We start from the raw sequence: 26,960 nt of genomic DNA on the forward strand, positions 1-26,960 counted from the left end.
TTCATATCAACCAATCTCTCTCATCAATGTTAGCAGCAATGGGGTAAATTTTAAAATGTGCTCGCATGCGAACATGTGCACACGCATGGATGCGGCTATTTATAACATGTGCAGAAGTAACTTCCGCACGCCGGCGCACACTGTTCCCTTTTTGATCTGCCAGCACTTCTGTGCTTACCGGCAGATACGTGCATGGCCAGGCCGTTTTTAAAATGCTTGCTGATGACATACTCTTGTTTATTTACAATGTCCAAAAATAAATATCAGCAATAAAAAGCATGTTTTCACAGTTTCAAATTTTTGCGGGATTAAAGATAAATTTCAGTGTCTGAAGTGCTGCCCCTTGATGATGCTCTCCAAATGTCATTGTGGGGTCCCTTCCTTGGGACTTTAGTAAACTTATAAACATCAAGTTGAGGCACAATCAGCTTTAAGGAAAAATCCCCCATTAACCTTGATGGGGAGATGAACCCCCTTAAAAATTGTAATTATGTCTAAAATTTTATTTATGCTTCAAATGCTGCTGTGCTGGCTTAATAGACCCAATTTGTTGTTGCTCAGATCACGTTTTCTGAACTTTATATGGAAACGCAAGAGGGCAAGCGTGAGTTTCGATAAGCTAATAAGAAGCAAAGACTAAGGAAGGCTTGACTTCCCAAATCTCAGAATTTAAGATGGATCATGTCAACTATATTTCTTTTGGAAATGGGCCAATCTGGTGCCACCAAAAGGATCATCCCTCTGTGACTCTCAACCCTCTAAACTATTCTGCCCAACATGGACCACAAGGGAAAGGCATTCAGCAGCTTGTCCTCTGGCCAGTCCTGCACGAGAGCATCAATACCCAAGGACATTGGATCTCTCCTGTGACTGAAAAATCGAAGAACCTTTGTATTGCAAGAATTCACCAGCAGTCCAGAATCAGAATGTCCCGATGATCCACAATCAACTGAAATGCCTCGTACAACAATACCCATTCTCCTAGGTCCAGACTCTGCCTGATGAAAAAGTATGCTCTTACATTGTCTTTTCCTGCAATGTGCGAGGCCGAGATCTCCTGAAGATGCACTTTCACCCACTCAATAATTTGGTCTATCTCCTGTGACACTTGCTGGCTCTTAGTTCCTGCCTGCCCATTGGTGTAAGCCAATGTCATCACATTGCCGACATTACCCAGACCGCTCGACCATGCAGCCTGTCGCCGAACTGTAAGCATACAAACCAGACCACCCGGGCTTCCAGCCAATTGATGTTTCAGAGAGACTCTTCCGTAATCCAGTGCCCCTGCACTGTTAGCTCCTGACAGTGAGCTCCCCAACCCTGGAGGCTTGATTCCATCGTGCATACTAACCAGTCCCGCAATCTCAAGGAAATTCCCTTTCTTAGATGAAACGCTTGCAACCATCACTGGAAGTGAGAGCAGACTTCCATCAGCAGATGGAGCCAAACAGAATAATCCTAAGACTGTGGGCTCCAACGAGATAACATGGAGTGCTAGAGAGGACATATATGCGCTCTTGCCCACGGTACCACTTCCAGGATTGCCGTCATCAAAGAGTACCTGCGGATAGAACCACACTATTGGGTATATAGTGTTCATCAAGAGACGCATCTGCATACACTTCTGAATAGGAGCTTCCGGCAGGAAAACCTTGCCCTGCTTCGTGTCAAACTGAATACCCAGATACTCCAATGACTGAGATGGCTGAGGACTGCTCTTGGCTTGGTTCACCACCCATCTGAGCTCCTGCATTAGGGGGATCACCTTGAGGGTCACCAGACAGCTCTCTTCTAGAGACTTGGCCCGAATCAGCCAGTCGTCCAAATACGGTATACCAGTATTCCATCCTTTCTCAACTCTGCCGCCACCACCACCATAACCTTGGAAAAAGTTCTAGGAGCAATGGCCAGACCAAAAGGCAGCACCCGAAACTGATAATGGCATCCCAGCTCCACGAAACACAGAAAACGTTGGTGCTCCAATCGGTTGGGAATATGGAGGTATGCCTCAGACTGATCCGGAGGTCAGAAATTCCCCCAACTGCACTATTATCACTGAGTGCAATATTTCCATGAAGAATTGAGTCACCTGCAAATGATGGTTGACCCTTTTGAGATCTAGGATGGGACGAAAGGTACCCTCCTTCTTGGGCACAACGAAATAAATGTAATATCGACCCGTATTTTCTTGAGACGAGGGCACTGTTACCACAGCCCAGAGACTGAGGAGCCTTGACAATCTATACTCCACTGCCTGCTTCTTTTGTGGGGAGTGGCAGGGAGACACCATGAACATGTCCCGAGTAACACTGTGAAACTCCAGTGTATAGCCCTCTCGAATTACCTCCAAGACCCACTGATCCAATGTGATATTGGTCCACCTCTGATAAAAGAGAAAGGTGCATCCCTATCTCCTTTCCCAGGGTGCGTCAGCAAACCTTCATTGGGATGTTCGGGAGGTTCCACTACCCGAGCCTGCACACTGCCTGGGCTGTCTGGGACGAAAGGACTAAGACTTATGGAAAGGTCAAGTCCTCTGAAAGGTCTCTCCTCGGTAGGGTCAAAAATGCTTGGAACTCCTGGTATGATCCCTCATGTCAAAGGGGTGCAGCATCTGCTTCTTATCCTCTGGCAACCAAGGAACCAGGGATTTGCCCCACTTATTGGCCAATTTATCCAACTCGCTCCTAAACAAGAGTGAGCCTTTAAAGGGCAATTTCATAAGATTAGCCTTGTAGGTCTTATTGGCCGACCAACTTCTCAGCCATAATTTATACCTGGCCGTTATTACCGAAGCCACCCATCTGGCTGAGCTGCAGATCAAATTGCAGCCTGCATCTGCTAAAAAGGCTGCGAGTTGGTACATAACTGCCCTGATATTTCACTTGAGTCATTGACCTCCTGAGAGAGAAGAAAACAAGAGTGAGCCACCAAGGAACAAGAAGCTATCTGCAAGGTCATTGCCACTGCTTTAAATGCTTGCTTAAGAATGGCCTCAATCCTTCTATCGTGCACATCCTTCAAGGCTGCTCCTCCCTCCATGGGGATAGTCATCTGCTTAGAGACAGCACAGGCAAGGGTATCCCCACTTTTGGAAAACGCAGATGATATCTCACCACTGGGTCCACGGGGTACAGGCCTTCCAAAGCCTGACCCCTTTTGAAATTTGCCTTCAGGGCATCCCACTGAAGATCAATCAATTCTTAAATGGCCTCCATAACAGGGAAAAAACAAAGGGCTTTTCACATAGAGATCAAAATGGGATTTTTCGTAGGCTCAGACATTGAATCTGTCCCAAATACTACCAGCATCTTCAACTTCTGGGAGATCAGAGTCGCTAGCTCATCTCTATGAAAAAACCGCAACATATGGTTCCAGACCCGGAAGAATTTCCCCATGCTCCAGGGAGTCAGGATTGGCCTCATCATCAGTGCCATCCGGATTCCTATCAGGAGGACCTGCTGCCAATCTAGGTGTATTTCGGTGCTTAACAGTGGTACCGAAAGAGGGAGAGGTCACCGCTTGTAATTCTGACCTGACAGGATTGGATGGGGCTGAGAACTGCACCTGAAGAAAGGATTGCAATCATTGAAAAAATTCTACCCAAGAAAAGGCAGAAGGATCCATGCCAAAACCAGAAGGCACCTGAGCTGCGCCTACTAAGCTACTGTCCCCTGCTGATGAACCAGTTAAGGGAGTTCCAAGGTCAGGCGTCCCTCCTGACATGTCCTTACTCAGACCATCATCAGGCTGCAAAGTAAAATCTGAAGAAGATAATTCTCCCTGAGCCTCTAACCTACACTGGCACAAGTTAGAAGACTCTCCAGGCTGAGAAGACTGAATATGACAGGCAGCACAGAGGGAAAAGCACTTAGGTTTTTTAGCCACAGGCGTATTAGTCCATCAGTACACTTAACAGGTGACTGAAGTTGTGCATCCAGCTGACTTCACACTGCAAAACTTAAGCACACAAAATTTAAGTGCACAAAAGTTAGGTGTCCCAAGGCTAGGCATAAAAAAAACTAGGCACACTTTCACCACGCCAAATTTAAGTGCACAACCAATCTATCCCAGATTGTGTGCACAAGCAGCACACCCAAAAGAAATTGGGCGCACAATTCGGACGCACAGCCAGATGCACTTGCACGCACCGACAGTCCTGAAGAGGGCAGCCTAAAGTGCAGAAAAAAGCACATGAAAACACCACCGTGGCCTACCACACAGAAGATAGCCTAACTTCAGGGCCTAGCTTAACCGGGCTGCTCAACCCACCAAGCTGCTCAAGTCCCTGAACCTTGCATGGGAGCAGGAACAAATGTCGGAATGGCGCGCCAAGCACGGAGACTGGAGGAAGGGAAAGGCCTACAAGCAACCTTTCTACTCTGTCTTTGCTTTTTCTCCTCTTTTTTTTTTCATATCTTACCTGAACTCTGGCTACAGGGGGAGAGAGCATATATAGTCACCGCTGAGCTCGGCTTCCTGCACCCGCTGCCTTTCAGCTGTTTTAATCAGCTAAGACCACGCCGGCTGAGAAAAACCAGCTAACAGACCAAGGCACTCATCTAAGGGATGGTGGAAATCATCTCAGGAATTCTTTACTGGGGGAGGGCCCATTTGGTATCACTGCAGGAGCATGGGGTAAATTAAATTTCTTATTATTCCTCCTCTAAAATTTGAAGCAATTCCCATTAGGGAAATGCACATCTACCATCTGCTGTAGACGGAGGATACTGGCGGGCTGGTGTCACTGCAGGAGTATATAAACTATGACATCAGTTTGCTCTGTCTCCATCTGCTGGTACAGGTGCATAACCCACTGGCCCTGAATATATTTATTTATTTAAAATCTTTTCTGTATTGTCGTTTAGTAATGTACCATCACAATGGTTTACATAGAGGCATGTATATTTAGTTTGGTTAAAAAATGTATCTATGAAAGTGCCATGGCAGTGTCGGTACATGCTTATATAATACAAGTTATAATAAGATAGGTGACATGGATCTAATCCATTTATATGATTAATAGGGAAATCATACAAGAATGTGCTTAAGCTGAAGTTCTCTAACATTATCATCTGTCTGGGCGCTAGGAAAGGGGCCAATTACCAGGTTGCAGTAAAAACTGCATCATATACTAAGCTTCTAACGCAGGGCACAAAACAGCTGCAGTAAATGTTACCACAGACATGTAAATAAGCTATTTAAATTTGTAGGAAACTAGGTGTTCATGAGCTATTAAGCCAATACTGCTCTATTCACAGTGATACTTGGCACAATTTTTCCCAAGGGAAATATACCCCACTGGGGAAGCTGGTATTACGACATCTTTGCACCTGCATCTAATTCTTTTTTTTTTTTTTTTTGTGTGTGTGGGGGTGGAAACTGTTTTTACGCCTGATCATCACCCCTTCTAATCTCATCCTCCAGAATATAGCAGTGCACCTGATCATCTCCCCCCCACCCCCGAAAAAAAAAAAAAAGTCATTGTGATTTGAGTCTCCTCAAACCCACTCCAGGCCAGCTGGTAGGAGGAGATTTTCTATCCCCAGCTAGCTCAGCCTCTGCTTTGAAAAGGAGACACTGAGCAGGGCATCAGACTTTAAACTGTGCATGCAGCAGTCTGTGGTTTTTGGGGAAAAGGGAAACTAAGAGGCCTCATAGTTAGAAGGCTCTCAGATGGGGCAGGGATGTTATCTGGCGGCTTCTCATATTTAGAGGGCAGGACTGGAAGGGGGTATTTTCTGAGGCAGGAGGGAGACCCAAGATGTTGCCTCTGGCCTGAGAACATGCTAGTTTTGTAACATTTTACTTCCTGTATTCTGCTAAGAAGCTTTAATATCTATTTATTTTTTATATTCCCCCCCCCCCATCCCAGCCCTGACATTTAGGGCTGGTTAGTTGGTGGGGAGGGGAGGGTGGTAGTACTTTTCCCATGGTAACAGGGTTACCACCTTACCTTGGGAAAACATCACCACATTCCTAATTTACATACAATCGGTTTAGTACATCTGTAGTAAAGCCGTACTTACTGCTACTTAGTACATAGGCCCCTAAGTGGCAAGACTTTTCAAAGCTGAATGTCTATAAACTATTAATCCAATAGGGAAGAAAGCCTCAGATGACATAAATAACTGAATTTAAACTCAGTAGACGTAAAAAGAACTGGTTTCCTCCTTTTCTTGTTACATTTTACATGGAAGAAAGTTTAATGCTGAAAGATGTGGATTTAATAACATAGCTGCATTAGTATTTTGGCAGCTATATGAGTGTTGACTGTTCTCATAACCTGAAAGGCCTATGATTGTGAATACATTATGTGTATACATATCAGTTTCTGCTTTGGCACTACGACAAAAGTAAAAGTTATATTCCCTTTATGTATACTCCTTTTACTATAATATATTTTCAAAGTTGTGCAAAATGTTTTGTCTGCTTGGAGGAAACAGTCACAGAAATATGTTAAAGAAAAATCTACAGTGATAAATAAATATTGTATAGTAGGTCTTATAAAAGTGGCAGCAGTAAAATTTGCCTCTACCAACTTGATGGTTAAACTAAACATTTAAACTTAGCCATCAGGATTCCTATGCTGGGCTATTCAGTGGCAGGAGTACAGCATTACAACTATACACCTAACGAAGGAAAAATTGCTTTAAAAAATGGAACTGCACTGCCTCATTAACTATTCCAGACTCGTATTCTTACATCCACAGTGATGCTCTATCCTCCCCCTTGAGGAGGGATTCTCAAACACCCAGCAATCTGTGAACTCCTTTTTCTCAAGACTCAGACTAACAAGCTACTCAAGGGCAGAGGAACTGGGATAGCATACAAGAGCTGAGGTTCAACCCGTTCTCACAAAGTTATTTTGCTGTCCAGCAGAGGTACACACGGCACAGCAGTGCTATATGAACTCCGCATCCGAGCCCGAGCTGTGGAGGAAAGCCAATATTTTGATCCGTTAAGTCAAGCTGCAGTTTTAGTATGCAGCTTGGCCTCAGCTGATAAAGACATTAGAATAACATGAAGCTCTGAAACATAACCCTCTCCCCAAAAAACTTACAAATTCTTGGCCTTGAATGCTTCAGCAAAGCGCTGCACACTACGAAGAGAGGAAAGGTCTAAGGTCATTGCTTCTACTTTGGCTTTGTGCTGAAATGAATCAAAAGAAAAAAAAAAAAAGAAAATGATAAATAACAGCAAGTTTAATATCACATTACAGAAAATGTGTTATGGAGCATTTCTGAATTCACAGTAACCATAAATCATGCAAATGAAGGGAAGGGTGAAAATCTTTGCCAAAAAAAACCAGCTTTCTCAACTCAAAACTCTGCTAAGCATAGAAAGATGGTGTGCAGCTTTACTGTACACCATGAATTAACAGCACACAGCCCCAATAATAACCTGATGTTGAATAAATGGAAAGAACAAGAGCAAAAGGCAAACCTAATACAAAGTTTTTGGTTTTTAAAGAAACACCTCTAAGTTTCCCCAGCTCCATGCCTTTACAACACCATCAACCCCAGTTAATTTCTGGCTTTCCACTCATTTCTTCTCTACTAGGGATTCTCTGTGCCTATCCTAGGCTTTCTTGAATTCTATTAGATAAGGGAAAAATATTGGTTTCGTATAGAAAATATATTTTTTGAGCAAGAAGACAGGGATGGACATTTGAAACAGACTTCCAGCTGAGGCAGCAGGAGCTTAAACCGCAGCAGATTCCATGCTTGTACGTGGCAAACCACCAAGGGATCTTAGTAGTGGTAGAGGAGGAGGAGGATGGAAGAAGACTACAGTGGCAGAACACATGGAAAGATCGGATGGACAAAGTGACTCCTATCTGCCAAACACTGACTATATTTCTACATTTTAATGCACCCATTTTTCATCCACATGTAGCTACAATCATAAGAAAACAAAGCCATTCAAACCGTTAGAACGGGTGCTGGTAAATAGGAGGAAACACCGTATGATAAAACAAGGATTATGCATGGAAAGAAAGGATTTTATTTGCAATTCTTTACAGATGACATCTTGTCCAGAGTGCATTGCTTTTTTTAAATTCCCGCTGTATTTAATAATTCTAATTTAAATGCAAAAGTGAATCATTTAGGGGCCTATGTACTAATCCATATTAACATGGGCAGGTTAAAGCAGATAAACTTAAGATGTTCCTTAAGAAACACAATTTAGACCCTAATGAACCAGCCAACTTCAGACCCATCTCCAATCTCCCATTCTTAGCCAAACTAACGGAGAAGCTGGTAAACACCCAGCTTTCAGAGTACCTAGAAGATCACAATATCCTATACCCTTCACAATATGGCGTCCGCAAATCACGCAGCACGGAAACCCTCCTCATTTCACTTACAGACCATATCATAATGGGTCTAGACAAAGGCTACTCCTTTCTATTAGTCCTGCTAGACATCTCGGCGGCATTTGACACCGTCAACCACTCCATCCTTCTGGATCGCCTAGCAGATATCGGTATCTCCGGACCAGCCCACAGTTGGTTCAAGTCCTTCCTCTGCAATAGAACCTTCAAAGTTAAAATCAATAATAAAGAATCTCCCTTAACAAAATCCACTCTTGGTGTACCACAAGGATCCTCCCTATCTCCAACCCTCTTTAATATCTACCTCCTCCCCCTCTGCCAATTGCTAACTGATCTTAATCTAATTCATTATCTGTACGTAGACGATGTGCAGATTCTAATCCCTATCACAGAATCTATCTCAAAAGCGCTCACCCATTGGAATAACTGCCTTATATCTATCACCAGCCTCCTCAATAGATTAAACTTGGTCCTTAATGCCTCGAAGACGGAGCTCCTCCTCATCTCTTCAAACGAAGAAAATATCCCCCCATCATCCCCACACAACTCCTACATAACCCATAAGCATGTGAGAGACCTTGGGGTACTTCTAGATAATCGACTAAACCTAAAGAAAATGGTCAACACCATATCCAAAGACTGCTTCTATAGACTTCAGGTTCTAAAACGACTCAAACCACTATTATTTTTCCAAGACTTCAAGACAGTCCTTCAAGCGTTGCTATTTGCCAAGATAGACTACTGCAGTGCCCTTTTCCTAGGCCTCCCTAAATCTACCACTAAACCACTGCAGATGATACAAAATGCCGCAGCGAGATTATTGACCAACACCAGCCGTGGAGATCACATTTCACCCATCCTCAGAAACCTACACTGGTTACCAGTGAATTTTAGAATCCTTTACAAATCAATCACACTAATACACAAATCCATCCATCATCAACCCCAACTCGACCTTGAAATCCCCTTCAAACTACACTCCTCCGACAGACCAATTAGAGATATTCACAAAGGTACTCTGAATTTCCCCCCAACCAAAGCCACACGCCTTTCCTCGACCAAAGACCGAGCGTTTTCAATAGCAGGACCATCTATTTGGAATAACATCCCCTCAAGCCTCAGATTGGAACCCTGCCTCTTAACTTTCAGAAAAAAATTCAAGACGTGGCTCTTTCACCAAGCCTTCTCTGATCCTCCAGACAATCACTAGTCGCTATTATTCTCACCTGGACGAATGGTCTTTTATCCTCTCGAACGATGGACTCTGGCACTTCCAGGTTAAAGCACTTTAAGCTTTAACCCATATTCTCTATTGTATTATGTTACAATTACTTCCTGCCTTACCTTCTTTCCAGCTATTTAAGCTTCCAAGTTTTTTACTCCTTGTTAAATGTAACTTTGCCTTATTCACCTCTATTGTTAATTACTTTAGTTATTGCTTCAGTTATACCCTTGTTCTATGTAAACCGATCCGATATGGTTATTACTATGAAGGTCGGTATAAAAAAGTGTTAAATAAATAAATAAATAAATAAATAAACTGCCCATTTTAACATGCATGGTTCATGAACAAAGAATTCTATTTAAAAAAACCTATTGGCTTTGAAGGAATATGCTGCCTATAATTAGCTCCCAAATACAAGAGACTGCATGATCACTTACAACCCCCTCCCCGAATACAAGAGGCTGTTGGATTACCTATCCTCCTTTCTGATCCCCATTGAACAGAATAGGCCATCTGATCACCTCTATTCCCTTTTCAAGCCTGAATACAGGAGACCACCTGATCCCCCCACGCAAAAGCCATAGACCCTCATCTGAGCCCCCTTACCAAAATTCCAAGCTAGATGGTGAGTTTCTTACTCTCTGCTGGTTCAGTCCCTGCTTTATAATAGTGCCATTGAGTAGTGCATCAGATGCTGAATTCTGCACATGGAAGACTATGCTTACAAGGAAGGGAGGAGGGGAATTGTGCAGCTTCATGTTTGGGGAGGTAAGATGGAAAAGAATGATCTGCCTGCCTCTTGTGCTTAGAGGATGAGACTGGGAGGGGGTATTTCTGAGGCTGGGGAAGGCCCAGGACACACTCTCTCCCCTAATAAACAGCAGGAAGCAGAAATGTTACTGCACCTTTGAAAATACTATGGCGATGGCTAATTAACTTATTACCATGTTACTTCCATATTTTGCATGGGTAATTTTGATACACAGCGTAAATTAATGCACACATTAGTACTTAAAGACAAGTCAGGGAACTTGACTAAAGTCAGCTGTGTGATTGTGATCTGTAATTCAGCTCCTACTGCATCCGAATGAAGGAAATTCATTTTCACACAGACACTTTTCAAAGAATATTACTGGATGCATAAAATACAAGCAACTCATTTGCAAGTTAAGGTGTAAATGCAAACCCCAGGAACATATCATTATAACCTGTAATACAAATAGTAATAAAAATTATTTGGTTACAAGATTTAACTGGACTATGATAAAGTAGGTTACATAGAACACTTCGAGATAATTGTTTCTGTCTTTAAGAATAGCAGAATCTTTATAAAAGTGTCACAACCAAAGATGCATGAAGGTTGCATGATATTTTCTAAAATCTCCATTCACCTGACCTTTCAAAAATCTACTTCCTCTATAGTGCCATAAAATGTCTTTTTTTAAAAACAAAGGAATCATCATATGGACATTTACAGATGCAAGGGTCAAAGAAATCATTAAACAGTTCTAAAATAATCTACAGTCTATTTACTAAAAACATGTCAGTACTAATGTGTTAATGTGAGTTAGTTAACACAGGCATTTAACATATGGTAAATCAGCATTCATGCACTTGCCTTAAAACGTATGAGGAATTAATGAGATTCAAAACTATGCAAATTACATCACTATCTATTACCACAGGGAAACCAGACCTGCGTTAAATAAAGCAAGTGTTAACGCAGATGTGTTAATGCATATAGATTAATGATATCTCCAGCAGTAGTGTTGTTTCTGCATTAACCCTGAAATTAGCGTGCAAGTTCTGACATGTTCTGCTTATCATTACACATTGCAAATACCACTTTAACACAATTTTAACACAGTTTACTCAACAGACTCCTTAGCCAACTGGTTGCTGCTTAACATGCTTCTAACGATCTTAAATCAGCAAGACTATATGCTACAAGTTAAATAACACTTTGTTCCTGGTTTCAAGGTGCAAGATTGTACTACTGGCTCAGAGAAAGAAAAAGAAAAGCATCATCATGAACACGATTCTCAAAAAGGCCTCACCAGCCTTTTCCAGCTCGAGTCAACTAGAATTAATAAATCAGATTTAGGGTGAGGTAGTATACTCTATCATGGGCATAAACTGGCTATTTGGAAGAGCACAGATACACCATTTAAAATGATGTATGCCCAGTTGTGAGCTACTATAGCAAGGGTGGTGGTGGTGGATACCTGGAACGTCCTTCCGGAGGAAGTGGTGAAGACCAAAACTGTGAAAGATTTCAAAGGAGCGTGGGATAAATACTGTGGATCCATAAAGTCTAGAGGATGTGAATGAAGAGAAGAGGCATGGGGGTGGCTTGAGGGAATGATGGCTACTACCTTGAGATGAATATCCTTATTCAATAATGCGACTCTAACATTGCTCTATGCTTCAACGGCAAGAGGAAATGTGGGAAAAAAGGATTTGCAACCACATAAAAGCAGGGGAGTAGCTTGCTTGTTACGGCAATTACTATCCCAAACCAAAAAATACCGGATACTTCACTATCAATGCAAATCCAGCATAGCTCTCTGCTTCAACGGCAGTGGAGGAAGTTTGACACTTCACACATATCCAGCATAGCTCTCTGCTTCAACGGCAGGGGAGGAAATTTTGACAATTTACGCATATCCAGCATAGCCCTCTGCTTCAACGGCAGGGGAGGAAATTTTGACAATTCACGCATATCCAGCATAGCCCTCTGCTTCAATGGCAAGGGAGCAAGTCTGATACTTCACTTTCAATGCATAGCCAGCATGGCTCTCTGCTTCAACAGCAGGGGGGAATGAAGAAAGGTGGATCTATATTCAGGCAACAATCAACAAGGACTGAATTACACAGTCTGAATAAACAGATAAGCATGGGTGCAGCTTGCTTATTGCAGTGGTTAATATCCCTAACTAAATTAAGCTATTTTACTTAGATGCAGTCTCTCTACATTAATGGCGGGGGTGGAATGGAAATAGAAAGAAAAAGGTTACTAAGAGCCAACAGAAATAGATAAGTATGTAAGAGAAAAAAAAAGTGTGAAAGCTTGCTGGGCAGACTGGATGGGCCGTTTGGTCTTCTTCTGCCGTCATTTCTATGTTTCTATGATCTCATCAGTATAAATATTTCTAATGATTAAACAATGAAATAATTGCCACCACTGGTTCATTTTCCCCAACAAGGCACTTGATTAAACAATAGTCTTTCTTAGAGTCCTCCTTCATGGTTTATTCGATAACCCACTTTGCTGAAAAAAAACAAAACAAAAACAAAAAAAAACAACACACTTTCCCTCAGATTTCCAAAGAAAGAAATGTGCCAAACTGAGCTTCAAGAGCCACATATGTTCCTTTTGGACCCCCTATTTTAACTCAAATCACAAAACAGACAGAAGCAAGCACTTAACAATTAATGATTTAAATGAAATAATATGGACTGAGACAGAGCCATATTCTAAAGGAACTTTTTTTTTTAGCCATTTTGTGCCAACAGAAAAAACTCTTTAGAGATCTGGCTTGCAGTTAAGCCAGCTCACTGGGTGAAAGAGTATGCTCACCACCACAGCTGAGGAACAACTATGAAATACAATGAAGGCGGCCTGACAAATTCCACCTCCCTTTTCACAGGCTATAATGGCATGCACATCAGTCTGCACTATCACTTGGGCAAGCAGGTTCAACGTATTTTTCATCCATAAATGACTGATGAATTTGCTTAAAAATAAAAGAGAATTACAACTGTGACTTATAACCACATCTGAGTGTTAATAGCATTTAGCAAATTCTGACCTAATGTGCTGCAGTCTACTATGTTGATGGCCCTTGCTGATCCACTTTACAAGGTTCCAAGAGTGAATTATAACTGACTATGTGTTGTGACATCTTAAATGGAACCATCATTCTCCCATCTGCACAACCTCTCTCTGAATATATGGCAGAGAGCTAGAAAAAATGTTCTAAAATTATTAATTCACCATGGACCAGCCCTATGGCTCTCACACTGTAGTGTGTGGCATGGAGATCCATCAAGACTGGTTGGGCCTTGATGCACTGCAGAGGTGGTGTGCAATTTAATGGGGAAAAGTGTAAAGTGATGCACATGGGGAAAAGTGTAAAGTGATGCACATGGGGAAAAGTAACCCATGTTAGGTTCCATATTAGGAATTACCACCCAGGAAAAAAAGAACAATATATTGAAATCATCAGTTCAGTGTGCTGCAGCAGTCAAAAAAGCAAATAGAATGTTAGAAATAATAAGGAAAGGAGTTGTGAAAAAATGGAGAATTTCATAGTATCTACATATTGCTCTATGGTGAGATCACACCTGGAATACTGTGTACAATTCTGGTCGCCGCATCTCAAAAAAAGATATAGTTGCAATGGAAAAGGTTCAGAGAAGGGCGACCAAAATGATAAAGGGGATGGAATGGCTTTATTATGAGGAAAGGCTGAAGAGGTTAGGGTTGTTCAGCTTGGAGAAGAAACGGCCGAGGGGAGATATGTTAGAGGTCTATAAAACCATGAGAGGTCTATAATGGGTAAATGTGAATCAGTTATTTACTCTTTCAGTAAAAGGGGGCACTCTATAAAGTTAGCAAGTAACACATTTACAACAAATTGGAGAAAATTCTTTTTCAATGCACAATTAAACTCTGGAATTCATTGCCAGAGGATATGGTTAAGGTAGCTAGCACTGCTGAGTTTAAAAAAAGGTTTGGACAAGTTCCTGGAGAAGTCCATAAATCAAGTTAACAGGGAATAGCCACGGATTATTACTGGCATTAGTAGCATGGGATCTACTTAGTGTTTGGGTACTTGCCAAGTACTTGCATCCTGGATTGGCCAGATTTGGAAACAGGATACTGGGCTTGATGGTCCCTCTGTCTAACCTAGTATGGCAACTTCTGTTCTTATGACATAGACAGGGACCTTTGTTTTCAGTTTTTATTTTTCTTGGGAATTTCAATGTGATAACAAATTACTTTTACACTGATTTTATTTTTATTTTTCTTGGGAATTTCAATGTGATAACAAATTACTTTTACACTGATTTTTCTCCTGTATAACAGATTCATTTTTCCACCAATTCCTTTTTATTACATTGAAATTCCCAGGCAAAATAAAATAAAAACTGGAAATAAAGGTCCCTAGATTTAGAAGAGGGAAACTGGTAGAAACCACCAAGCATGGCAGGGAAGACAAAAAAATACAATCCAAGAAAAATTAGACCTAATTTAACAGCCATTAATTCATTTTAAATCGAGCATAAAAACAAACACTTCCTTGTATATGTAGATCTCTAAGACTATTTCCCCATACTGAAAAAAGTGATGGAATTTCTAATGTCAGTCAATTTTAGAAAGGATAAAGATTTTACAACATATAAAAGCTCTTTTTCAACATGAAGAAGAGCTCTAACAGATTTTGTTACTTAAACAAGGCCAGAGCAACAGCTAGGTGTGTGAGGATATAGGGACCAGCAAAGATGCAGGCTCAATTCACAAGACAACTGTTGACAGACAGGTGGCATGCAAAACATATGATTATGTAACCTGGGCAGGAAACTATTACCCTGTACCCCACCTACTCATTCGTGTCAAACAATTTCAAAAGAACTGAACCAGACTATGCCGTTTTATCATATCCTTCACTGGGGAATAGCCTTAGGACAGGAATTCAATCATCACAAGGAGCAGCAAGGGTTTTCTTAAGTATTCTGCATAGGGCCAAACAGGGCTGAAATCCAGCACTAAGCACGTGGGCCTGATTTTCAAAAGCATTTGCACACTTAAAGCTGGGTTTTACACATGTAAACGCACCTTACCCATGGAAGGGGGTTTGGAAATTGCTACAATATATGCCACTGAATTGTCAATAGATTTTACCCCTGTAATGTGCACGTAAATGGCTTTTGAAAATTGCTACGATAGTATGTTGCACTTACATGCGTAACTCCTTTGCAAATTCACCTAATTGTGAAGAAACCATTTACCATATTTTTCACTCCATAAGACGCAATTTTTTCCCCCCAAAAGTGGGGGGGAAATGTCTGTGCATCTTATGGAGCGAATGTAGCGCCTCTCCCTCTCGTGCGTCGTCCCCCTCCTCTTCCTCCTCTTCACTCAGCCCAATCAGCATGGTGGCGCAGGTCAAATGTATCTTCTTCCGGCAGAGCTTGAGCTCCCTGCCGGTCTGCTGTTCCCGGGGTGCATCTTACTGAGAAGCTCGGCGTGGTGCAGGTCTACCAGCTGTTTGAACCACATGCGCTACGGAGGCCCCTCCAGTTCAAACAGCTCCCTGCCGGTCTGCTGTTCCCGGGATGCCGCCGACCTTCAAAATAAGATTCACCCCGCGGCACCCCAGGAACAGCAGACCGGCAGGGAGCTGTTTGAACTGGAGGGGCCTCCGTAGCGCACACGGTTCAAACAGATGATGTTTGACCTGCACCACACCGAGCTTCGCTGTAAAATGCACCCTGGGAACAGCAGGCAGGCAGGGAGCTCAAGCTCTGCCGGCAGAAGACGATACATGGCATCAAAGTTAATGGTTAGTACAAGCCGTTTCCTTCTCATTTGTTTAGATATATTAGAAAATCATGAGGGTAATATACTGCCTGGGATAGAGGACACATGATACAAACTTTTACTTTTTTAGTTCATGGTATAGTTCAGTGATTATGATAAAATGTTTCTTGCATGTGAAGCAATGTGGATTTTCAGAACTGATTAGCAGTTTTTGACAGCCGAAATTAATGAAAAGCATACCAGGCCACCAGGAGGGAACTCCGTACAGAGCCCATCATGGGGACAGAATTGGTTTTTTTTCTTATTTTCCTCCTCTAAATCCTAGGTGCATTCTTATGGTTAGGTGTGTCTTACGGAGCGAAAAATACGGTGCTTTTATGACACTGTGAGAGAGTGTCCCCATTTTCCCCTATAAACCTGTGTAGGACCAGGCTAGATGCCTGGTCCACCTTAAATCCCCCAATGGGAGAAGAATCTATGGGCGGGACCCTGCAGGGTAGGAGGAGCTCAGAGGGCGAGACCTGCTAGAGGGAAATGAGTAGAAGCCCAGCTGGGATAGAGAGGCTCCCATCCCTCCAGGAGTAGGAGCTCCTGATCCTCTCTGGGAAGTTTGCGCTGGAAAGAGTTCTGCCAAGGTAGGCACTTGCTGTGAATATTGTTTTGCTGTTTGAATTAATAAAATTGTATAGGAAAAAGCTGGAATCAGCATGCTTAACTGCTCCAGCCCAGAGGACATTGCTTGGCCAGTCCTCAGACACTAACATTTATCCCTCCGTGTTCGGGTGCATTTTCAAAGAGTTCTAGCATGTATCTGAAATTTGTATAAACCTTCAGAGTATGTGCATATTAACAGTATCGTGTGTACATTTTTATAGGGGAAAAAGGGGGCATTCTAGTGGGGTTCCAGAGCAGGGTTCACAAGAATACACACAAGTTACTATTCTGTAAGAGATATACATACATGCATTATATGCAACTTGCCTGAACATGTCTTACACTGACTCACGCAACTGAAATCAGATTTGTCTTTTGTCTGCTGTTTTTGAGTGGGGAGGAGTAAGGTGAAGTGCTAGAGGGTATAGGTGAACAGGTGACGGTCTGGATGAATTGGTAAAAGTCCAAATGAACTGGTGATTCCAAGTACATGTGCATAGTATTTTCAGAATGGTGTGTACACACATACTTTATGGAACACCTGCCACCACAATTAACTCTGAGTTATTATAAAATCTGGCATTTACAAGCTACAAACTGTATGTGGCTAAACCATTTTGGCAAGTCCAATTTTCGGATGGTGGGGCAGGCATCTATTCTGTCCCTGGTTGACTACTGCAACTCCATCTATACTGCTCTACCAGCAGCGACACTGAAACTGCTACAGCTCCTGCTAAACTCAGCCGCTTGACTGATCTCAGGAAACAGAGGTCATATTTCACCAGTTCTGATTGACCTCCACTGGTTGCCAATTGCTCAGCAATGTATTTTATATAAGACTGGCACTGTAGTTTTCAGACTAGTTTCGTGATCAGCCTCCCCTTGGAGCAATGCATTCTTGCATGTTTACTGACCTTCAGGTCAACTGAGGTCATCTCAGAGGGCTTTTCCATGTTCCATCCCTTCAGCATGCTCGGCTTGGTATGACAAGAGGCTGTGCCTTTTCAGTTGCGGCCCTTATTTTTCTGGAATTCCCTCCCTGCGGCATCGCGCTGGGCTGATAACATGAAGACTTTTAAGCCCTTGCTTAAAACCTTTTGGCCGGATTTTAAAATTGGCCACGGGCGTAGAAATCGCCGCGCACCGTGTATTTTAAAAAGGGCCCAGCCATGCGTGTAAGTGGCGATACGTGCATTAGTGCCAGGCCCTGACAGATGGGGGGCCAGGGGGCGGGGATGGGTGGTCCAGGGGGCAGGCTGGGCCAGCACTTCAGGCCGGGCCCTGAAGTAACTTGTAGAATAAAAGGTAAAAAAAAAAAAAAAAAGGATTTAGAGGGTGGGGAGGTTAGGGTAGGGGGAGCGGACTGGAGGGAACTGGGAGAGCCCCGATCTCGTTACCACGTGAATTTAGCAAAATTTTACACACCCCCCCCCCTTGCGTGTGCTGCCCATACATACGCACGTGGCCCACATATTTTATAACAGGCGTACGCCGGTGCACGCATGTTATAAAATCAGTGCGTCCATGTGCGCGCGCCGGGTAGTGCACACACATGGACGCGTGCGCAAGTTTTAAAATCTACCCTTTTTTGTTTAAACAGGCTTATTATTAACTTACTCCTCCTGACAGACTCTGGAATTGTAAGAGCAGCATACCAGATACATTGTTTTATTTTTATGTTTTTGCTGTTCTGTCAGTTTCATGCCTTTTATGATTGTTCACTTGCACATCACTTAGTTTACATGTTAAGCAATCCACAAATTTTAATAAAGATAATATCCAATCATTTACAAATTGCTACATGAATAAAATATGCACATGTATTTTTCTTACATGGATAGAGAAAGTATGCATGTTCCTGCATTATAAACATACATACATATTTTGGGAGAAGAAATATGCAACATTTAATAAACTGTGTGGCTCACTTGTCTTGTGTGCATGTCTTGACTAGATTGCAAGCATTATGGAACAGGAATATTCTCTTATGTGTGTCTGTACAATGTTGTGTACATCTTCTTGCATTATATGAATAATTGGTGATGGTGGTAGTAGTAGTAGTAGTAGTAGTAGTAGTAGTAGTAGTAGTAGTAGTAGTAGTAGTAGTAGTAGTAGTAGTAGTAGTAGTAGACATATGCAGTACTGCACAAATACACAGAGTGCAGGAGTAACCTACTGGATTAGCGCAGCGGGCTACAAACAAGGGAGACCAGGGTTCAAACCCCACTGCCACTTCTTGTGAGATTTGGCAAGTCACTTCACCCTCTATTGCCTCAGGTACAAACTCAGAGGTAGATTTTAAAATCATTCCTCACGCAAAAACGCCCACATACACGCATATGCGGGCCGCATGCAACGCAGATTTTAACAAGTAGTGAAGAATGTGCATTACATAGCCATGCGCATGACAAGAATAGTGGTGTGGAAAAGGGGTGGGACATGGCCGTTCCGGGACAAGTCCGTATTTTAAAAAGGCAGACCATGGCGCGCCTCGGCTTCTTAACCGCATAACTTTACTGCTGGTCCTGATGAGGAGAAAGTCTGAAGAGGAGCCTGATGAGGAGAAAGGATGAAGAGCAGAGAGATCATGAATTGGACAAACTGGTGGACTACTTGGAAAAACATTTTCCCTCACGCGAGCATATTTTAAAATCTGCTGGCATACATGCATAAAAGCTGCTAAGGCCCAAGTCGAAATATTCACGGGACATTTATTTAAGCGACTTCTTAAGATCATGCACACGCATACGTGCGGGAGAGGGATTTGAAATGATACACGTGTACTTGCACACAATTTAAAATTGCAGCATATCTCTATGCAAGCACAGATACGCACATTTATGGGCTCATGCGCGTTCCTTTTAAAACTACCCTGTGAGCACTCTGGGGAAAGCAAAATACGTACAGTACCAGAAAATCCAAAAGTAAGTAAATAAAAATAAGAGGCAGTCTCTGATCAGCGGAGGAATGGTTCAGTAGCGACACTAGGCTGAGAGTCAGGAAAGCCATGATTCAAAGCCCACTTCTCCCATTAAAGCTCATTGTGAGCTTGAGCAGGTCACTTTGCCCTCCACTGCCTCGGCTACCAACTTACCCCCTAGATTCATCATTCTGCTATATTTATAGCAAAATGATTGAGTTGCTAAAAAAAAAAAAAAAAAGGGGGTTGAGCGGGGCGATAGTGGGCAGCCGGCTGCACCACACACTATCGCCTCCAAAGCGCCACGGGAAAAGGTGCAGTTATTTCCTGTGGTGCTGCCGGCGATAATGTGGAAAACATTATCGCATGCAGCACTCCAACCAAACCCCGCTCACACTCCTTCCCCCCTCCCCCTAATTTTAATAATACCGCCTCAACATGGCCGGTATCGTGTGCAATAAGATCCCTAGCACAGGCGATACCGGCACATCGCACAATAATGAATGACCCTGTCAGATTGTAAACCTGTTGGGTCTGGGACTACTACTGCCATTTATTACTTGTATAGAGCTACTTGATGTGCACAGTGATATCTACTATACCTGAACTTTAACTAATCTCGAGTATGGGTTCAGAAACGCAAGTAATTAAATCACAAATCCAAATCCAATCTAATCAAGATATTCCTACTAAAATACTGCCAAGCTCTATCCATGTGATTGTTTTCAAGAGAATCAAAGGCCCAGTATCATGACTTGCCTAAAAACTGCCATGTTTTTCCTCTTACTACTTTCTGGTTTACTGACTTATTGCACTCTCTTTCAAACTTTGCCTCCACTACTGTAATATATTTCAATGCATTTTCACCAAGAGATAAGAGCCCTAAGAACAATTTATGTATAAGCACATCTTCTCAAATTCTCTATCATAAGTTTTCCTTCTGGTACAAGTGATTCCTATCATAAGAACATTTTACTTTCAAGAACAGTTTTGTCAGGCTCCAATGATTCTACTTTAAGAGTGATCCACTGTAGCTTCTCTATACTATAGAAAAAGTAAAAACGGACATTATACATATTACATAGAATTCTACTGGTAGTGCCTCTCACTCGGAATACACATGGGAAGAAATGGTGTTTGTTTACTCAGTGCCGGGACGTCGGAGGCTGTGTGGTAGGTATTACATGGGAAGTGATGCCAGTATAGTGCATGTAGCAGGTGTTTTGTGTGTACTACTACCGTGCACCACCATGAAAGAGCTAGGAAATACAGTGGCATCCCGGGTTTTAAGCCTTCACGTTTGCCTAAGCAGCCTCCTGAGGTCCTGCCATCTTGACTTTCAGCTCACACAGTGCCGTGCTGTCTATGTTGAAAGAAGATCAAAGAAGCACTCATAGGATAGACACAATCTTCCCATTAGGCGTACTTACATTATTTTGTAAATGAACGCCTAAAAATAAATAAAAATTAGATTACAAAAAAATGAAAATATGGTAATAAAAAACCCGCTAAGGTGAAAATGTCGAGAAAACAGAGCAACCACTTTTAAAACTATATTTAATCAATACCTATTCTCTTAATACAAGAAGCAGCAGCAGAAAAAAAAAAAACTAGTTACTTATTGCAGGCTATTTGCCACAGAGGGTACTGCAAAATATATAGATATATATATATATTTAGAAACAGTGCTGCTATTTTGCATATTAGCAAAATGCTTAGCAGGCATAAAAAAAAAACAAACAAGTAACAAAACTCAGAAAGCCAGCAATTTTCCTCCATACAATGTATTTGCCTATATAATATCACTTTACAGCTAAAATATTGTTTAAAAAAGAACCCAGCATGTGCATTTAGCAGTAAACATGATTGTGCATTTATGTCCTACAACGGAAGAAGGAGCCCCTTTTTATGGTGAGTTTTTCATTCTAATGTTAGTGATGATTTACGTTAAATATCAGTAAAGTAGGGCTCCATTTTCTTGGAGTATGACAAGGAAGTGAACAGCAGCACAATAAGTTGATGCATAAAAGCTTTCTCTGTCATAATATTTATTATAATGGCATATAAAATAGTTGAAGTAAATAATAGATGACTAAAGGTAAATTCATATGATAAGGAATCCTTCATCATATACCATTACTTCTGACTCTTCCAGTTTTATATGCAGTTGAAGTCTCTTAATAAATGCTGTATAGCTCCTCTATATACTGTAAGTACTGGAAACATTTAAGATGTACTTAAAAACCAACACAGTGGACATCAGCTAATTTATTACATAATTACAACCTCAGTAAATGAGGCAAATTTTATATAGACAGATATTGATATACTGTACATAAAAAGCCCTGTTAGACACAACTTGCACAGTAATGTGGCTCTTAAAACTAAAATTAATTATTTTGGGGACATTTTGCACAATGAACTTCAGGACAGCAAAGATTTTTACCGTACATGCTATAGGATGTAACAGATTCATTAGGCAGCTTATACAGTACACACAATGTGGTCACTACGCTCTCGGACACACCAGAATTCTTACATTCAAACCCAGCCAAACAATGCCGGCTACAATTTTCTTTTCTGCTGGGCTCTTTGAAACTTTAATCAGCAGTCCTTTCCACATGATAAGTAGTATCAGTCTATGTGGCGCAGTCACTTCTACCATTTTTACCAAACGCGTGCAGCACAAGCTGGACCCAAGTACTCTCTAGACACTGCAAATTCAGTGTGACGTCATCTATAAAAAATATTTGTAAAAAAAGCAATTTGCTCAAAGTTACCTGCAAAAGAACTCTTCAATTACATTATAAAGTATCGTAAATTCATATAGTCTGAATGTTTCTCATTTCTACTATCATTTTTTATTCTTTATTTCTGTGCCCAAAGGCTTATTATAGTATAGGAATTGTAGGGGGGGAAAGGTGCGTTAAGACAGAGTATGACGGCAGAGAAAAACTAAGGATGCACTTTCATTTTGAAATGAGACAGAAATTTTGACATTTGTCATTTCATTTTGAAAATTACTAAAAAAAAAAAAAAAAAAAAAAAAATCACATTTCATGGTATCCGCTAAAACAAAAAGAAATAAATAAAAATAAACCTAAAAAATACCATGAAAAAAGAAAACAAAATCTTTTAGACTGCACGGTCCATTATATAAAAATGTTTAAATAAATAAATAAATAAGTAAATAAGTCAGTAAGTAAGTAAGTAAGTAAGTAAGTCTGCCCATTCTCCTTCACTGTTCTATTACCACAGAGCCTACTTGATTTCTAGCTATACCCTCACTTACCAACAACGATCCTATGCAATTATCCCACACCTAGTACTGTTTTGCCCTCATCACCCTTGCTGGCCAGACTGGATGGGCCATTTGTGACTTTTTCTGCCATTATTTACAGTGTTACAATATTGCTATAAATGGAGCTTCCATTTTCCTTTTCTAGGGCAATCAGAAGTGCTACCTCCCTTCCCTGTACTCCCCTGTGTTTGCTGCTTTAAGGTTATTCTGCATGATAACTGCTATCCCTTCATCTTTTCTTCCTCTCCTCTCCTCCTGTCTCAGTAATGATCCTTACTGCATCGCATCTCTGCAACTGCAACAATATTCAAACCTGTCTCTGCTATAGGAACCTTCAAGTCTGGGATTTTATTACTAATACTATTAGTATCTGTGCACAAACTTTCCAGATGTTGCTTCTTCTCTTCTCTCTGATTGTCCTCATATGTATCCTCCTGATCATAGAAGAGATCTGAAAATGGGGACAACTGAAGGAACAATGAGTTGGAAGATTGCTTTGGAGGCAGCAGATTAACGGAATACATGTAATTGGAAGGGGCCACCAGATTTTGTAAAAGTTGACTGATACATTGGTGAGGTCTGTTTCCGAGGCACATGCAGTATGTGAGCTAGGTTAAGATTATCAAGTAAAAGGAAATTGAACATAGACTACCCCAAACCAAATGTGCCTGATACTTCACTTTCAATGCATATCCAGCATGGCTCTCTGCTTCAACGGCAGGGGAGAAGAAAAAAAAAAAAAAAAAAAAAAAAAACCAACAAGGGCTGTACAACATAGTCTAGGTAAAACAAATAAGCATGGGTGTAGCTTGCTTATCGCGGCGGTTACTGCCCCTACTACCCCTAACTAATCAAGCTAGATATTTCACTTGGATGCAGCTCCATCACTGCTCTCTACATTAATGGTGGGGGTGGAAGGGGAATAGAACAAGGAGCTAAGAGAAAAAGATAAGAATGAGAGAAAAAATGTGTGAGGCTTGCTGGGCAGACTGGATGGGCCATTCGGTCTTCTTCTGCCGTCATTTCTATGTTTCTATGAATGCAAAAGATTTTCAAGCAGTTTGGAGATGAGTGGGGGGGTGAGAGATGAGTGGGGGGGGGAGATGAGTGTTGGGGGGGGAGATATTTGCTGTAGCTGGACAGGCAGCAGGGTCAAGTAATGTGTTTTAAGGATCTGGGTTATATAGGCATGTTTCAAGACAAAATCATGAGTAATATGAGAAGAGAATGTCTTATGAAGTGGACTCAAGGGGAAAACAAATTACAGAGGTATGCTGAGTATTATGTATTTTAGCATAATCTGTGCAGGTAGCCATTAATTATAGTAAACTGTACATGTCTATAAAATTATTTTTACTATAATGGTCAGCACTTCAGAAAAACATATTGGAACCTGTAGATAATAACTGAAAGTTTATGGAGCTCCCAATGTCTGGCAAACAGATCTGAAATTCTTGGATGCAAAATATTCCTAAACTAACCAAAAGCAGCAGTCATTGATCTGATATGCCTTTCAAATACAAATATCCTAAAACAGAAACTGCTATCTTACTTAGACTAATGGGATTCCTGTTGACTCTCCAAAGGATTGGCAAATATCCCAAAATGCATCATATTAATTGGTTTAGTGCTGGAATCAGATCAGAGAAGGGGACCGTACTGAAATGAAAGGAAGAATGGACCCTTCAGTAAAAAGGATGGGATTTCGTGTTTTTGCTGTATTAACAATGTTACAAGTAGAAGCAGTCTTTCAATGACATTTTGCAGGATAAATACCTCACAACAAAGATATTAACATTGTCTAAATATTCCCTTCATTTAGCACGCAGCATGTAAAAATTTGCTGGAAGGAGGTTTTAAAAGTTTCCTATATTTACAGCTGATATCGAGATGGACTATAAATGATTCAATAGCAGGTGCTTCTCATCCAGACATCATTCATTAAGAGCTGACTTCGTTCCTAAAAACAACTGGGAAACTACCAAATATTTTAGTAACTTGTGCACAGTACTCATCAGTTTAAAACAGAACAGTATATGGTTTCTTCAAGCATAAACTTGGGCTGTTTCCTGACTCCATTGCCTCCTGTTTGCATCTTAGTCCTATATCTCTTTTCGTTTTTTGCCCATCTTTTCACACTTTTTGGAAAAAAGATATACATCCAGTAGCAAACACACACCAAAGTTCCTCACCTTGCTGTTTACTTTGCAGTTTATGTTGTATGCATGTATGAAGGCTAAGAATTACAAATTTAGGGTGCTGATTTAGTTAGATTCTTAATGACTGGAGTGGTTGAGTAGGAAGAACTTTCAAAATCTTTACAGTCTAATAAAAATCAGAAGGAAGAAGAAGAAGGACCAGAAGAGATCCAAGTAATTTTGCTCGTCTTAATTAGAACTGTATTATCTGATTATTTTTACTCCAAAGAAGCCAATAGTTTCACAATGGCACAATTGTCTTAATGCTAAGAAATCTGTCTTAAATGCATTTCTATTCAAAATCAATCCTTCCCTGAAATTTTCAATGATGCGGTATCCAACAATGAAATGGCAATCACTTAATTAGTAGCGGAACAAAGGGTACCTTTTCTGTTCAAACATCCAAAATACATTTGAAGAGTTTTGTACCAAAACAAATGACATCTTTATCCTAGCACACAGGAGGTTTCTAGAACAAAGATTTTCTCCTTTCTAGGTTAATGTGTTGGCTAAAACGTTGGGCATTCACTTTAATGCAAAGGAATTAGCCAACTGTGTCCAAACATTTGTTGATGGAATTTTAAGGATGGAAACGTGTTAGGGGTCCACACTACCCTCTTCTTCCCTTCAGAGTGGTTCCATCTTTATTTAGGCATTGATGAGTTTATCTTGGTAACTTCATGCCAATTGTGCCAGCACTTTATATGTAGACATGTAGATGTATGTGGCCAAATTTAGAAACATTAAAAAAATTGAAATAAAAAATGTATTCCGAAAAGCAAAAAAAAAAGTTTACATATTGCCAGATTGTGTATATGATTTGTGTGTTATCTGTTTATTAGTGTTAAATCTTTACCCCCTTCCCTCAAAGGGCCTGTACTGCAGTGCAATCCATCAGCAGTCTTTTGTGACGTCACTGTCATGGGTTAATGGAAGAAAAGTACTGGTTTCCATGTAAGCTGGCAAGAAGAGAATAAGCTGCCAGCAGCTCGTACAAGCCAGCAAATGAGGGGTCACCAGTATGGAAGAGCCAATTTGCATAGGCCAGAAAGAGGGGGGAGGAGCAGCTGCCAGCAGTCAAGGATCAAGCTCTCACAACATGGCAAGAGGAGGATGAATCAAGAGCATCAAAAAGCTGGCGTGTTTTTGGGACAGCATAAGGAGTAGCTATCAGAATCAGAGAGCTGACAAAAAGAGAAAAAGAGGCCAGTGAGGAAGATCGGGTTCACAGAGACTGGCATGTGAAAGAGGAATGTGAGGGAGTATATGAGTGTTCCCTCAGAACACTTTAAAGGACCAGCCACAGCTATCTGGCCTGGTCCTCCTTAAGAACCAGCCTTGCAAGAAATGATGGGTGAAGGAAGGTTCCCTCACCATGTTATAAGTCAGGGCTCAGAAGGGTTGGGGGCCTCATAGAAAGCAGATAGCCATTGCATTTTGAGGGCAGTGAGTAAGTTATGGTCTACAAATGTAAGCAGCCTTTTGTGCTGTACTTTTCTGTTATTGTAAATAAAGTTTGCCTGTAGAAAGAGTCATCTGTCTTCCTGGCTGTTTCCCCAAGATGTGGTCACTTCCAGTTACCACATATGGTGGCAGCAGTGGGATCTTCTGTCAAAGCATGAAGCACAGACAGAAGCCCACAGCAGCAACAGAAAAAAGAAAAGAAAAACCTACAGAATCTTTTTTCTTTTTTTTCCTGAGGCCTCACGATTTCACTTGCCAAGCCCAAGTTACAACAGGCCAAGGAAGCTAGCCAGGGTTCAAGCAGTAAATAAGG

General features: G+C 41.3%; 1 protein-coding gene across 1 annotated transcript in view; it reads right to left on the reverse strand.

Annotated features, from left to right (window-relative positions):
* WWOX (WW domain containing oxidoreductase) overlaps positions 1-26,960 on the reverse strand; it is a 1,431,301-nt gene that overhangs the window by 980,420 nt on the left and 423,921 nt on the right. The window contains exon 6 of the mRNA XM_029608165.1: positions 7,064-7,152. Within this exon, the coding sequence (XP_029464025.1) occupies positions 7,064-7,152 (89 nt within the window). The remainder of the gene's footprint in view (positions 1-7,063; positions 7,153-26,960) is intronic.

Source organism: Rhinatrema bivittatum, chromosome 7, assembly GCF_901001135.1.
Source record: "Rhinatrema bivittatum chromosome 7, aRhiBiv1.1, whole genome shotgun sequence".
Classification (NCBI taxonomy): Eukaryota; Metazoa; Chordata; class Amphibia; order Gymnophiona; family Rhinatrematidae; genus Rhinatrema; species Rhinatrema bivittatum.